This window comes from Cheilinus undulatus, linkage group 16 (genome assembly GCF_018320785.1).
Source record: "Cheilinus undulatus linkage group 16, ASM1832078v1, whole genome shotgun sequence".
Taxonomy (NCBI): Eukaryota; Metazoa; Chordata; class Actinopteri; order Labriformes; family Labridae; genus Cheilinus; species Cheilinus undulatus.
Window position 1 is genome coordinate 13535837 of NC_054880.1, and position 15234 is coordinate 13551070.

Consider the following 15234-nt stretch of genomic DNA (forward strand, 5'->3'; position numbering starts at 1 on the left):
AATAACTCCTAACTCTCCTAGCAATACGGTGTATAATTTTATAGACAAGTTGACACTTTAACCCCAAAGGTAATTTAGGTTCCTTTTTTAAATTTTATTTATAGAATGACAAAAAATAACCTGATGAAAATCATAAATCAGGTTTTATGTGATATTATCTAAGATTTTATTTCAAGGCCACGTACCCCGGCTCTATTTAAAGATCAAATGTTTACATTCAGAAAGAAGGCATGATGACCATCCTTTTCCGACTCCTTTTTTTGCATCATAATGCCGGAAACCCTTACCAGAACGTACATCCATGCAGTTGAATTTACACATCTCCTGAAGTAATGTGTAATTACTGCTTGGTTTTCTTGAGAGCCTGACTTCTTACTGATCATCAAAGCTGCTTTTTCAGGGGGCACATTTCTTGTGAATCAAGAAAGACATCTCAACCTACCTGTAGATATTAGTAAAACAAAATGCTTAAACTCAGTAGACCTTGATTAGGCAAATATTCAATCAGCCAACCACCAATGTATTTAGGCATATAGGCATGGTCAAGATTATCTGCTGAAGCTTAAAACAAACACCAGAATGGGAAAAAAGGTGATTTACGTGGTAAAATGTGTCTTCGTTGTTGGTCCTGGATGGACAGGTCCGAGTTTTTCAAAAACTGCTGATTTACTTGGATTTCTGTACACAAACATCTTTAGTGTTTAGAGAGAATGGTCAAACAGAAAATACAAAGTGAGACAAAGTTGTCTGGGAGAGGTCAGAGGGGAAACACCATGCAGGTAATCACAACAATCAGAAACCAAGATGGTGGATGACACCACAGTAAAGGTGCTGTATATGGAGTGTCTGGCCAGATAAGGGTATTTGTTTCTACTGAAGGACTTTTAAATATCATGCTAAAATTAACATTTTTGGGACCCCCTTGAAAATGAGATGCTGCATCTGAAGGGGCTATCCTTCAATAAATTCAATTCAAATCATACAGATAAATAAAAAACAAACCCAACACCAAGTGTAGAACAGGCATTTTTAATCTGAAATAAAATGATACAAGGATTTCACAAAAGGTGAGGAGATGCAGGATCATATTCCCACCCAGCACTTTAACAACACAACGAATTTCTACGTTTGATTAAAAAAAGGCTAAGACACTTACCATATCATCAATTGAAACTTATAAAACGGAGATTGCACCCTGTTAATTTACAAATACCTCCATACGAGACGGCTCTAATGAAAAAATATGTCGAGGAAAAGTCAAATGAAATGGAGTAGCGTGTGCATAAAAGACAGCGAGCGAGCAGAGTGCCTGGTCATCTACAGCTAGTTATCAAAAACAGGAGGCAGGGCTAGTGTTCAGGGGAGTGGGGAATGTAACTGGAGGTCAGAGGGGAGAAAGGGGTACAAGGGCTCATGACAAACAGTCCAAAATCAGAACTAAGAACGGGAACGGGAGCGAGAACGAGACTGGGAGCGGGATTTGGAGCGGGACTCTGAACGGGAAGCTGAGCGAGAGTGGGAGCGGGCTTTGGCGGGAGAGGGGGAACGGGATTTGGATTTGGACTTGGATTTAGACCTGGCTCTGGATTTGGAATCAGTGGGGGAGCGGGAACGTGAGCGAGAGCCCCTATCTGGTTCGCCGCCCTCATCGTCGCTCTTGGCCTGCTCACGGCCCTTTGAGCCGGATTTCCTGGAGCGGTCTTTCATGCCTGATCTGGACCGAGACCTGGAGCGAGAACGTGACCTGGACCTTGAGTCGTCTTTCTTGCTCTTCTTTCCGTCTTTCTTGCTCTTTTTGCTCTTGGGGCTGCGACTCCTGCTGCTGTCCTTGTTCTTCTGAGCGCCGTTGCTGCGCTCCTCGTCCTCCTTTTTGCTCTTGGACTTGTTCTTCTTGCTACGGGATCGGCTGCGCGAGCGTGAAGCCGCTCTGTGGACAGAATAAGAACAAATTTGAGTTTGAAATCCACAAGACAGGACATATAGAATCATTCTTGCTGCCTACAGCAATGTTATATGGGCCCTGCAAAATTTCAGACAGTATGCCCCTTAACATTTCTAAGTTGCTTGTTCTTGAACATAAATTTTACTGAGCATGTGTTACTGAACTTCACTGGACTTTGCACAGAAAAGGCTCAGATATGTACATTGTAGAAATAAAACCTACAAGAGCTTGTACATATTTATATCTTGTTTTTTTATACTTCTATAAGTGTATTCATTTTTCTACTTAATGTTTAATTCCTGTACTCTGTGAGCAAACCTAATTGGAGTCATGTTTTTTAACCTTTGAATGTACAGTACCATAAATGCATATTTTCATAAACTATACAACATCAAGAAGACTGCTGTAAATAATTCTTAAGGGAACCTCTGAGATATTTTGTACTTTAAAGAAGACTTTGCAAATTCAAGGCAGATGTAGTGCTTCAAATGAACCTTGAAATGGAGAGACATTTACCATGCTTCTTTGGCAGGTAAGAAAACTCATGAGTGACCAGCTCAGCTCCTCTAGCCTGAAATTCTACCAGTGTAGGCCAACATTTACTCATCATTTGGCAGGTGGAAGGTTTCAATTTTACAACTGTGAATATCAGGCTACTGCTTGTGGTCACTTTCCATAGGCTACACAGCCACCAACCCAAACACCTGTGCACTTTCCTAGAATTGTACACATCTATTTATGGAGACTATGCTCTCAGCTTACTGTTAATAGGTCACCAAATGCCAAAATCCCAGTGTGGTTTTTATGGACAGCTGCTGCACTATATCTTATTTTTGCTGATAGTCGACATAAAGACCACGGTGGCAAAAAGAGATAAAAAGCACATTCAGATTTTAAAATGAACATTATTTATGCATTCTGCCCCTTAAACGATCCCAGAGGTGTCTTCTAACACCCCTTTTAAAAGTCTATTATCTCTTTAATCTTATCTGATAGACTTTGACTTTCTCACCTGGAGTGGGAGCGGCTGCGGCTGCTGCTCTCACTACGACTGCGGCTCTTGCGAGATCTGCGGCTCCTGGAGCGAGACCTGAGAAAAGTAAGGAGCTTTAATCAGCACTGTCCACACTGATAACAAGCTAACTGTAGAGTGAATTATTCCTCTGCTTTATCAGCTGCCAAGCCAACCTCTTTTCATTACAAGCATGCATTATTTCTACATTCGGAAGCATACATCACTGAGGTTCCTCACCTGGAGCGGCTGCGACTGCGAGAATAGGAGCGTCTGCGTTTTGCCCCAGGACGGTCCTCGATGAGCCGGATCTTCCTGCCATTCACTTCTGTGCCATCAAGCTTCTCCAGAGCCCTCTTCATGTCCGAGTACAGCCTAAACTCGATCACCCCCTCGTTCCTTCGACCTTTGTGAGTGTCAGCATAAGTCACCTCACCTGCCTGCCTCATGTAGTCCTTTAGAGAAACAGAAAAAAAAACATTTCATTCAAAGTAGTTCTCCTTGGACTTAAATTACACAACAAATAATGGCACAGCTAGTGCTGAAAAAGGGAAATATACAACATACCTTCAAGTCCTGCCAGCTGCAGCGGCTGGAAAGATTCTCAACAATGAGCCGATAATCAGTCCTTATTGGTGGACCGTATCTGTCTCTTCCCCAGCGTCCATATCCACCTTTTAATGTAACAAGGAGGGGAAAGGACAAATGAGGGCCCAAAAAGAAACAGAAGTGGTGCATTTAATCTAAACTCCAGCTAAAAAAAGCTACAAAATATGTCAACAGTCATTTGGAAAAGGAAATAAGGAAGGGGAAAAGCAAAGGTGAAAAAAGACTTAAAAAAGAAAAAAATTATTTAAGGAAATTCAGAAAAAATCTCTTTTTAAGTACAAGTCTTTATCTAAAGGCCTAAAACTATAGAACATAGTAATGGATTAGAAAATTTTGTTCAAAGTCCAATGAGCCTACTTATTAAATAAGAAAGAAAAAAACTTAAATTGAAAATATAACTGATCGAGGAAGTACTTACGGTGAACTAAAGCAAGTGTCTAAGCTATCCTATCTAAAACATTGCACTGTTACAAGACATGTTCTTTTTTTCAGGCACCTATAAGAGCTGAACCCACATCTCTTCCTAACCCCATGGCATCCTCACCACCCGGCCTGGGCCTAATGGGAAAAGCGGTCTTCATTCACAATGGCTCCCTTTTTTGGTCTGCCCAGGGGCCCAGAATGGTCAAACCACACTCTTGGAAAGGGGGGACACCATGGCCAGCAATAGGGGCAGGCAGTCAGCAAAGGACTCTTTCAATTAAAACATTGAGGTTCTTTGTTAAATCTTTACCTTTAAATTGACAATCATTTTAAATAAAATAAAAAAATGGAATAAAACATCAATAGATTACAATATATTTAACAATGAAAGAGTTACTTTACAGTTATTCAGATTAAAACATTTTTATCTTTTTCATCAGTAAGCCATTTCCCCATCACACATTCACATATCACTGCATTTTTAATACACATATGGAAGTCCAAAATATTTTTCCAAGTCATTGGTGGCTCTGATGCGCACAAAATTTATCATATTGTGTCACAAAGAGGACATTCTGTTCTTATGCATTTCAGACAGCAAGGGAGAAAAAACTTTTAGGCGTTGTAGTGAGTGCTTTTTGTTTTACCATCTACAGTCTAATTTGCATGACAATACACAACAAAATCAAGGCTTTGGAGTGCCAGATCAAGAAACAGAGAAATGTCTCCGTGTTACAAAAGGTAAATGAAAACCTTGAGGGTTGACTGAGACCAGAATGATAGCAAAACCCCATGATATTCAGATGTTTGGTGTGGCTGAACGAGAACTCTCAGACAATCAAAATACAGGGCTAAAATGACCAAGTTTCAATACAAGATGTAAATTAAGTTCTATGTTCAGTTCCTGGAACTTGTGGATTTATGTTAAGCTCATAGCACTGGCCAAATTTTTAATTTAGTTCATTCTTGCCTCATGAGTTTATAATGAATAAATGACTCACCAAACTGGACTATTAAGGATGTGCGAAAGGTAGTCAAAACATGACAAGATACCAGTGTTTATTCAGCACTTATATACGGCTAGACATATTAACTAGCACATTTTTATCCACCTGTAATTCAAAATCCTTATTTTGCTTCTATGTAAATCTAGTGTCAGCTTTCCCAAATTACATCACCACAAATTCACTGTCTTTGCCACTAATAAACCCTCATCTAACATATGGTACTAGTAAAGCAATTAGTGCAAGGTCTATCAAAAAATACATTGACCTCTGTTTAAGTATAACCCTAGTCCTCATTTATCAGGATATAAATTAGATGCACAGCAGCCACCAAGGACAAGATAAAAAATTTGCCCCGTTGAAATTTTATACTGATCGTTACCTGTAATGAATGAAATCCTTTATCAATTGTAGTATTAAAATGAAATAAAAAACACTCAAAGGAACACTTACTTCTTCCGCCACCACCACCTCCATAACCTCCATCACGACGAGGTCCCTTGGTGTGCTCAACAATGACCCTTTCCCCACACAACTCTTTTCCATTCAGGTCATACACAGCATCGTCTGCGTCACGGGGGTCGTCAAATTCAACAAAGCCGTACCTTTGTCAGAGAAAAAAACACAAGGTTTAACACAGGGTTAAAATACAAGGTTCTGGAGACTTCCTGGACCAAAAAACAAAAGAAGATGGCATATGTACAAATAAAACAAAGTAACCCTACATGAATATACACCCCTAACGAAGACAGAAATAGTACAAAAGTTTAACCTATTTCAAGTTAAAACTGGGGTTCTTCATAAGTGGGATAAAGACATGTTTTCTGTGCTTGTACCCGGAAGGTACATTTTGTTCAGAGAGGAAATTCAGCATAACATAGATAAAAACATGTTGCGCAACACCAACACTTTCTTAAAAGATGTCCAAACACAGCACACTCACACATGAATAACAGATTCAGTCAAGTCATAATAAACTGATTTCATATACACCCACTCAAAGGCTTTCTATGTAGTTAAAAATGCTGCTGCTCTATTTTTTCACTACATGACTCTCCCACATTCAGGCTAATTTTATGCATCATATAAAAGGTCAAATCTGATGTCAAGCCAAACTGCATTGAACATGCAAGAAACAATGCAATTCAGTCTAATAGGTCACATGAGTCGATACTGACATCAGTGTGCTAAATAATTTAATTTCCTAAACGAAACAAGTATTTTTAAGATTTAATTTTGTAATAAAACATGTTATAATAATGCATTTAAAATACTAAACAAATCTCAGGTTTTACAGAAGAACAAAACAATGAGATTGTAAAACAAAGGAATTACGACATTTGTTAAGGAAAGCTAAATTAGACCAAAATCTTCATGGCCAAAGTTTTCCGACCCTCAGATTTACAGAATATCTTTTAGCTGAGAAAACAAGAGAGACCTGATGATCGATTGCGATCACATCGACATAAACAATCGATTCAGGAGCATAGCCCTTAAATTAAACAATAGCCTGATATCGTAAATCTTTGCATATGTACCAGGGTAGCTAGTTGGCATATAAGAGAATGATTTATATAACTTTTAAGTCTTGGCATCAATCACTTCAGACCTATGGTACATGGTTGTAACTGAACTTGTACTTGTTTAACAATCGGTTTGCATGTAATACACAGAAGCGGACACGACATTGCCACGTCTATCATTAGCAATTGTTAGCTTGAGACTGCATTCAACCACGTTAGAAATATTTATTATCAGCCGACCCTTCGACACTGAAACATCTTATGATAAATAAAAACACTCTTAACATCTTCTTTTGCATAATCAGAATCTCGTTACGGAGCACATCTCATAGTATTACGTTGATAAATATAAATTGCGCTAGCTTGTTAGCATTAGCAGGCCGCACCCGCTTTCAACGGCCAACCAGGCCCACATTGTACGGTGCGGCCTACAGAGACGTTAGCTTCAACAACAACGGTTAACTTCAAAATGGCTCAACCTTACCCGTTTTTCAGGTCGACTTCGAGTATCTTCCCATAGCCTTTAAAGAACCTCTCCACGTCCTTTTCCCTGGCTCTGTAGCTCAACCTTCCTATATAAACCCTCGACATTTTGTTAACTCGTGCGTGCTGCCGACAAGCTAGAAACAACCACACAGGGAGGAGGCGCGAGGCTGCGAAGATACATACACGCGCCCCTTTGATACAATAGGTTGAGGCTAGAGGGGGCGTCTCATTAGGGTGCAGGGTTAATGTGACCTGAGTTTAGTCTGCGAGGTTGTCCTTTTTATTTTCAGGTTAATGGATCAAGTGTTTGGTGCAGTCTGACCGAAAACTACACTGTTTAATTGACAGTGCTCACTTATGACGCAAGAAAAAAAAAATTATTCCCTTCCTGCACGTACATCAGTGTTTCAGTGTCGTTGTATCCGTTTACAGCATGATGAAACATTCTATCTATCTATCTATCTATCTATATATCTATCTATCTGTCTATCTATCTGTCTATCTATCTGTCTATCTATCTGTGATCAATCTTTGCCATCTTGCCCTCAGGCACCACACTCAAAAAAAGGTGATAAATTGCAGATAAAAACTAACATCAATTTTACTTCAGTTTAAACCCAAGTAATATAGTCCTAAAACAAATGTTCTTATCCAGAGACCTTTATGTACCATTTATTCTGTTTTAGCATGAATTTAGTTTATAAGTGCGGCTCTAATTTTTAGAACCTCAGAGCAGGTACAGCCTTGTGCCCTCCCCTCCAAAATCTCTGGTGCCCCACAAAGGGGTCCTAGACCCAAGGTTGGGAACCAAGGTCTTAAATAGTTGTGTTTGGGATTTTTTTTTAACATACAATAATCTTTTACGTTTTATGTCACATCAGCAGATTCCTTATCTCTATGAACATTTATACATTCTAATTATGATTGCAGAATAACTAAGAAAGGAGTGGCCAAACTTTCTCCACTAAGGGGTACATAAATATATACTAGAAAGGATGGTGGGGCCACTTTCATATAACACACCTTGAGGACATTACAGTTAGTAAAACAAATCTAATGTAGTTTAAGATAGGCTTAGTGATTGGATGTGCTCAAATGGTTTGTTAAAGGCTGACAAGGCAAACAAAAAAAAAAAAAAGAAGTTGTTTAGAGGATTTTGGAGAGGTCAGTCTGATTTCAGGGGGCCCTCATGGCCCTGGCCACCACTGGCTCTGACCCTGGGATGCTTTTGATCCTGCCATTTACAGTGTTGTCTCAATTTAGTCGCAAAAAATTTACCAAAATTTTTTTTCAAAAAGTTAGTTTAGTAGCACTGCCTTGTGCTGAAACTAGGAAGTACATTAAGATAAGTGAAAACTTCATGTTCTAAAATGGACCAAATTTAATTCAATTTTTTAAATTTGCTGCAGGCCCCTAGGCCATGGTTTGGATACTCCTTCAATAGGAGTGACCCTAGATCTATCTAGTAATATTAAGCCTAAATTTTAATTTGGATGAAAAAGATTATACATTCAGTTGTTATCAAATTTACACAGTATACAGTACACATAACAAATAAGTAAATACATACGTGCATGTATTTCATTTTGGCACATACAAGCCTGGAGAGAGTAAAATGGCCTGATTCCTCGGTTGAGGAAGACTTTACACAGTAGTTAGTTTGAGGTCTTAGGTGTTATTCTACGGAAGAGAATTAGGGCCACTGAAAAAAAAAATTGATGATTTTTTTTTCACTTGTGAGAAAAAGTCAGAATGCTGAGATTAAAGTCAATTCTCACTTTTTTCTCCCAAGTGAAAAAAAAAAAAATTTGTCTCAAATTTTTTTAATACCCTTCCGTATTACTCAAACACAAAGTTCAAATAAATTAAAAGCGAAGAGTAGCCTGTTTAAATGTATTGTTAAATTCTAAACTAATAAAGACTCGTCTAAAATGAAGCATTTTTGCAAACCAAAAAACTAAACAAAAAACCAGCAGTAAAACCTATAAAAAGTGGACTGAAATCTGAATCTAATCCAAGAATTAAAAGCTAAAAACCTTAGAATAAACATTTTGACGTTTTGATAATACTTTCTGATTCCTAAATGACCATTCGATAAATCATCTCGAGCCCACTTTCCGACGAGCACAGGGGTGTTTAAAACTTAAAACCCGTCCATCCCGGATTTTGCAACCTGTCGCTAAACGTACAAGCCGCGGTGGGCGGGCCTTAGAACTACACAGACAGGGACTTTTCCAATCACACCGGCTTCCATCCAATGTGGCACTTCTTTACTTTAAAGGCAAACACGTTTTTCCCACAAATTCATGGCTGCACCGTGTTAAAAATCTCCCCATGAGTGAGTTCAACTTGTTTCACCAATGTGAAAGTGTTGGCAACTTTTTCCTCAATGGGTTGAAGAACGTAAAGTCGCTTTGGGAGGGAAATAACGGTACGCGACGTTAGCCGAACGTTAGCTTACCAGCAACAGGTCGGTTGGTTAACGGAAAACGGTTATGGAGCGCGCGACTTTTTCAAAATACTCCTGGATAGATTTCGCCTTCTCTGTGATAGGAGTTTGTACTTTTTTGGTGGACTGGGGTTCAGACGTTTGGGTGGCTACCGAATTTTACTGTCGAGGGGACTTTTTTTGGTTCGGGGTGCTGGTCGGCCTCATGGTGCTGTCGTCTGTCGTGGTCCAGATGTTTAGCTGGTTCTGGCTCAAGTATGACCGAGAGCTGCCCGGATTCAGTGCAATGACCGGAGGAGGAACCGTGCTCTTTGGGAACCGAGTGAAGCTGTCCTTCCTGTTGCATGTGCTGCAGCTGGGTTTCTTGTGCAGGTAGACCAAATGATGAGTAAATACTACTTTACATGCCTATAATAAAGCAAATTAACGTAGTAAAATGTTTTATTAGTTTAAAAAAAATATTTATAGGTGTGTGTTAGAGCTAATCTTTTTTTCTAAATACGTAGGAAATGTTGCTGAAGCAAGTTACATAACACACTTGGCTCATGTGATGCAATTAAAATCTCAGCATGATAAAAAAAAAAAAAAAGCGTCAAAGCACTTTTCCAAGAAAAAATACTTCAAAGAGATCTCAGTGAGTCCTCTGCATGCATAATGTATGGGAGCCTATATAGGACATGCATGCATACGTTGCATTTTGTTCAGTTTTCCATTATATTGGTTATATTTTGGTTGCTTTCTCTCGATTTTGACTTGCTTATCTCTTAACTGGGGCTAACAACGCTGGCTTTCTTATTTTGATGAGTTAATTTCAGTTGTTTTCTGGAGATTTAAGAAAATAACTTGCTATCACAGTGTTGTTATCTTGCAGTAATGTATAAATAAATGGAGGACTCAGGGAAACAATTGCAAATTCCTCGTTATATATTTTATTTTACTCTGTTTTCCAGAGTAAGATAACACAACTGACACAAAGTAATGCACAAACACCCACTAAGTGCTCTTCTCTGTACATGATGAAAAACTGGTTCTTCCAACAAAGTTGTTAGTAGACATGAGTAAATAACATATGACAGAGGCAATGACCATAAGTGTATGTTTCAGGTTTTGCAACCTGTAAATCCAGTGTCACAGGAGAAAACTGAATCATAAACTGCACAAATAACCAGTTACTGAGGCATTAGTAGCACATATTCTGGCTAAGTGAATGCATCATGTCAGGATGCATCTAGTCAAGCTCAGAGGAGTAGATTCAGCTGCATTGTTTGTTGTGTTATCACTGCTGCTATTATCTCACAATCAGCCCTTCTCTAATCCATGCAGGCACATCTCCGCCATACGACAAGGCTTTAGGGTTTGGTGGCGGAAAGAGGAAGGCTCAGAGTACGCTGTTTACCTGACACATGACCTCAGCATGCTGCGGCTTATTGAGACTTTCTGTGAGAGTGCTCCTCAGCTCACTCTGATGATCTATGTCATGCTGCGCACAAACAAGGCCAGGACCGTTCAGTGTGAGTCTGTTTGATTCAGCTTACTAAAAACCTGCATTTGAATCAAAGTTACCCAGTTGAAGTTAACACCCTCTATGAGGCTTGTGGTTAGTCAATACAACAACATGTTTTGTGACTTCCTCATGGTTGCAACACTCATGGTTACATTTCCGTTTTCACAGTTGTGAGCATTGCTGCATCGACCACGTCCATAGCCTGGATGGTAGTGGATTATCACCGCTCACTACGCTCCTTCCTCCCAGATAAAGCCAAGCAGGGCTGGGGTTCCTCTTTAATCTACTTCTTGTGGAACCTGCTGCTCATTGCCCCACGTGTCGCCGCCCTCGCCCTCTTTGCCTCAGTCCTGCCTGGGTACATGGCTGCCCACTTCCTCATGCTGTGGATTGTGTTTGTGTTATGGGCATGGCGACAGAGGACGGACTTCATGGACAGTATCAGTGGGGAGTGGCTCTATCGGGCCACCGTAGGGCTCATTTGGTACTTCAGCTGGTTTAATGTAGCAGAGGGTCGGACCAGAGCCAGGAGCATCATCTATCATACCTTCATCACCACTGATGGAGTGATCCTGATGGTGACTTGGTGGTGCTACAAGGACCCTGTGCAGACAGAGTCGTACGCCCTCGCTCTCTTCATCACTCTGCCTTTCATCTACCTCGTGGGGTTGCTCTTCAAAACCCTCTACTACTGCTGCTTCCACCCCAAACTTTGGAGGCCCCCAATGAGGGAGCCGGGGCAGCCCGAAGACCTGCCTGATGCAGAAGTGACCTTTAGAGACTTTTCCATCCAGGACGGAGCCATGTCCTCGCAGCTCCTTAACAAACGGATGGCCTGCCATGCTACTTATTTTTACTCCGAGCAGGGTGCCTTAAAAAACACTGAGAAAGATGAGTCTACTCATCTTTAATGTCTGAATTTGTCCGTTACAAAGAAATGTTTACTACTGGAAAAGTTTTGCCTGTGAAAGAATGCAACAATCTCACTGCTGAATGTTTCTTATTTGTGCTACAGTTTTGCACAAATCTGAGTTTGCTTTGAGCTAAAACACAGGCTGAAAGACTTCTTTAAGAAGTAGGCAACTGGTGGCCTATGCTGTTTACATCAGTGCCTGTACTGGGATGTGGTAAATTCTTTGAATTCCTTTAAATTTGGGGAAAATGGCAGTAAATCTAGAAACATTGTAACACTGTAGCATTTAGCATTTGACAATTGATTTGCAACCTGAAATTATCTTATAGGAATGTAGGTATGTAATTATGCCTCACAATACAATTGTTGATACTAAAATGGACAATTTATATCTGTTTGACAAAATTGAGAGCGTCTTTGTTTAACCAGCAGGGAAGCTATTTACATTTTCTACATGGAGATGGAGAATCTACACACTTCTTGTTTCTGTTTGTAATAGCTTCATTTCTAGTCTCAGCTGTATTGACCAATCACGTATCAGCAGGCTTTGACAGATAAAACATTCTGTGTTGACAACAGTAGACAGGCAGAACTTTGCTGGGATGAAAAACAAGCTCTCAGATATGGTATTCTCATAATGACTGATTTTTCTCTTGAGACAGATATCTGTTAGCTGCACTTGGATGCAGATATCTGTTTACCAAGAAAAACTAATGTGAGCTGGTTGCCATCAGTGCAGACAAAGTTTCATCCTTCCGATGTTATTATCTCAAATCCTGCTGATATATGATTAAGCCAAATTGCATTCAGAAACATTAAATTTAAACGTTATTTTCTTCTCCTCATAAGAACAAAACCAAAGTAGGTTGCCTTTTTCTGAATCTGCCATCATGATGTTATTGTGTATTTAAAATTTACTTACCTTAATTGTGAGAAAATCCTAGTAAAGTTACTATCTGTATCAGGCCTGTCCCACTGAAGTCAGCATGGATAAAGCCACTATATTTTACCTCTACTATGGACATAACAGCCCTTAGATTGTTGACATAAATACCACATGCAAAAAGCAAGTCATATAACACTAACTGCTGGTTTCACCAGAACTAATGAAAAATTCACCTTCATTCTCCTTGGTAAAGGTATTTTATCAGTGATAGCTGAAGCATTCATTAGCAATGCCGCTTTTCATAGAGGCAAAATTCGCATAGTTTAATTCGTGACTATACAACCTCAACATTAAACAGTGTATCTGTCTATTTATGAAGAAAAATAAGTAAAGGAGACATTTTACCTTTTATTGTCAGAGAATTTTAACAACAGAGTACAATCACAATGAAATCGTTACTAGCAATTGTTCATTTTTGTCGATATTTATACCCTTTTGATACTTTTTATTGATCTGAGTCCATTTTGATTTCACTATAATTACTTTTCTATTGACAAAGACAAAATGACAGTCTATTTTTAACAGAATGGGTGTACGCTTACTAGAGTTTAATGTGAAAAATGAAAAAGTTAATATCTCTGTCTGTTTTATCTATTTTATATTACTTGGAAAGAGATTTTCCCATCCACACTGTTGGAGTCATTCAAATATTTTGTCAAAAATATATATATGTGTTTTTAAATTTTAAATCTGAACATGTGATGTTTTATTTAAATATATCAAATTGTCATTTTATGGTGCTGACCTTGAACACAGAGTATTGTAACCCTCTGTCCACTTGTGAAGTCGGCTAATTAACTCCTCTGCTGATTTCACCACTGATTTCTACACCAGATTGATATTTCTAAGTACTGGTACTTCAAAGTTTGAGCATTTTTTACAACAGATCTGAGTGAGCAAGGGAAATACAGTACCTGTCGTACTGGAGATAAAGCCAGTGTTTATAGTGCATGCTAATCCCAGCACAGCAGACTTTTTAATCATTTAAAGGTACGACATCTTGGTTTAGTTTGATGCACAATGCTGATTTGGTTTGAGTGTATTTTTCCTCCTAGCAAGAACTGATGCGTGCTTCAGCACCAGTGATATGATTAAATGATGTATCATCACAGAATCCCTTAGACTCAACAGTGATATCCAGATAATGTAATATAAGCTAAAATTTTTTATTTTATTTTATTTTTTTGTTTTGTTTTTTTTTTTTGTTTTGAAAAATAAAGACTTGGTCCCTCGAAACTGGGTTTGGATTAACATTACTAATCCTAACATGAGCCCAGTGTTGTGATGCATATTGTATTGTAAGTTGCGCGTATCATTACATCCCTACTTCTATTCCAAAAGAAAGGCTGCATCTATATAAACAATATGTTGCTGTTAATAGTCTTTATTTTACTTGTCAAATATTGTACAACTTCTAAAATACGCTTCAAGATAGCGTCATTCTTGAAGGCTTTTGTAATGATAATGTAATTGAAGTGTTAGTTTAGTTTAATATATTTCCTATAAAGCAGTTATTTTGGTATCTTTGCATATAGAGTTTTTTACATGTTGAAATATGACAGTATGGAGTTTTTGCTGTCATGTGAATGCCTTGTTTTTAAAAATCATAAAACACACACTTGCAGAAGTTCAGAAATAGCCTTTTTTTTTAAATAAAACCAACACAAATAATTTTGACAATCAGCATTTTAGGTCTTTTGGAGGCTTGTGAGGCCTGACAGTTTTCTTAATTTGAAATAAGTCTCCATAAAGTCTCCATAAAACATTGGATTTTGACATAACAAAACAAGGGCTACCTTAATGCATTTGTTATGTTGTGGGCTGTATTACAGCTGTTACTACTGGATGCTATTTGAAGGACTTTGAATGTAACATTATCTAATTTTTCATGTTTATATCGCTGTTACAGTTCAACATCACTGCTTTAGACTACTCGTTTTACAAACATGGCAGTGATGCTTTGTAATAATTTCAAGTGAAGTGCTTATTCTTTATATGTAAGCTAACAGATGTCATGAAGGTAAAAACACTAGTGTTATTTTGCTTGTTTATTCGATGTTTGTTCAGCTTGTTTGAATGCTGCATTTGTGAAACTTGCTCAGTCAGACTTTTAAACATCTGTCTTTTAGAGCATGCGCAGTTTGATTGGTGTGTGTCCACTCAAAGTTTGTTGTTACACGTCATTTCAGTTCATTATTTCACCCCTGCCTTTGTTTAAGCAAAGTGTTGTAGATTCACAGTAAGTGTTTAAATCAAAAGTCAGGGTCAGGGCTGGTTGTTAATCTTTTACCTCATTTGCCATGTGCAATTATTAAAGTGGTAACACTGTTTATCATCTGATTTCACTCCTGTATTTTCTGCTCAGACTGTTCCTTCTTCTTTTTATAATAAGGGTCTCTTTTCACTGTTAAATAACTTTAAAC

The 15234-nt window shown here is 38.6% G+C and overlaps 2 protein-coding genes across 3 annotated transcripts; one reads left to right on the forward strand and one right to left on the reverse strand.

The window, feature by feature from the left end:
* Positions 1–1013: 1013 nt before the first annotated feature.
* srsf4 (serine and arginine rich splicing factor 4) lies at positions 1014–7172 on the reverse strand. 2 transcript variants are annotated; one of them, XM_041809166.1, is made up of 6 exons: positions 6998–7172; positions 5444–5595; positions 3522–3628; positions 3195–3409; positions 2955–3032; positions 1014–1927 (listed from the first exon to the last, which is right to left on the reverse strand). In XM_041809166.1, exons 1-6 carry the CDS (start codon positions 7102–7104, stop codon positions 1438–1440), a joined length of 1149 nt encoding a protein of 382 aa, XP_041665100.1. In that variant the 5' UTR covers positions 7105–7172; the 3' UTR covers positions 1014–1437. The 2 variants fall into 2 exon arrangements, with proteins under 2 accessions (XP_041665100.1, XP_041665101.1); XM_041809167.1 differs by lacking the exons at positions 5444–5595; positions 6998–7172 and adding an exon at positions 4060–5437.
* A 2092-nt stretch (positions 7173–9264) lies between these two features.
* On the forward strand, positions 9265–15227 carry xkr8.3 (XK, Kell blood group complex subunit-related family, member 8, tandem duplicate 3). Its single transcript, XM_041808740.1, has 3 exons — positions 9265–9820; positions 10772–10959; positions 11121–15227. Exons 1-3 carry the CDS (start codon positions 9495–9497, stop codon positions 11861–11863), a joined length of 1257 nt encoding a protein of 418 aa, XP_041664674.1. The 5' UTR covers positions 9265–9494; the 3' UTR covers positions 11864–15227.
* Positions 15228–15234: the final 7 nt, after the last annotated feature.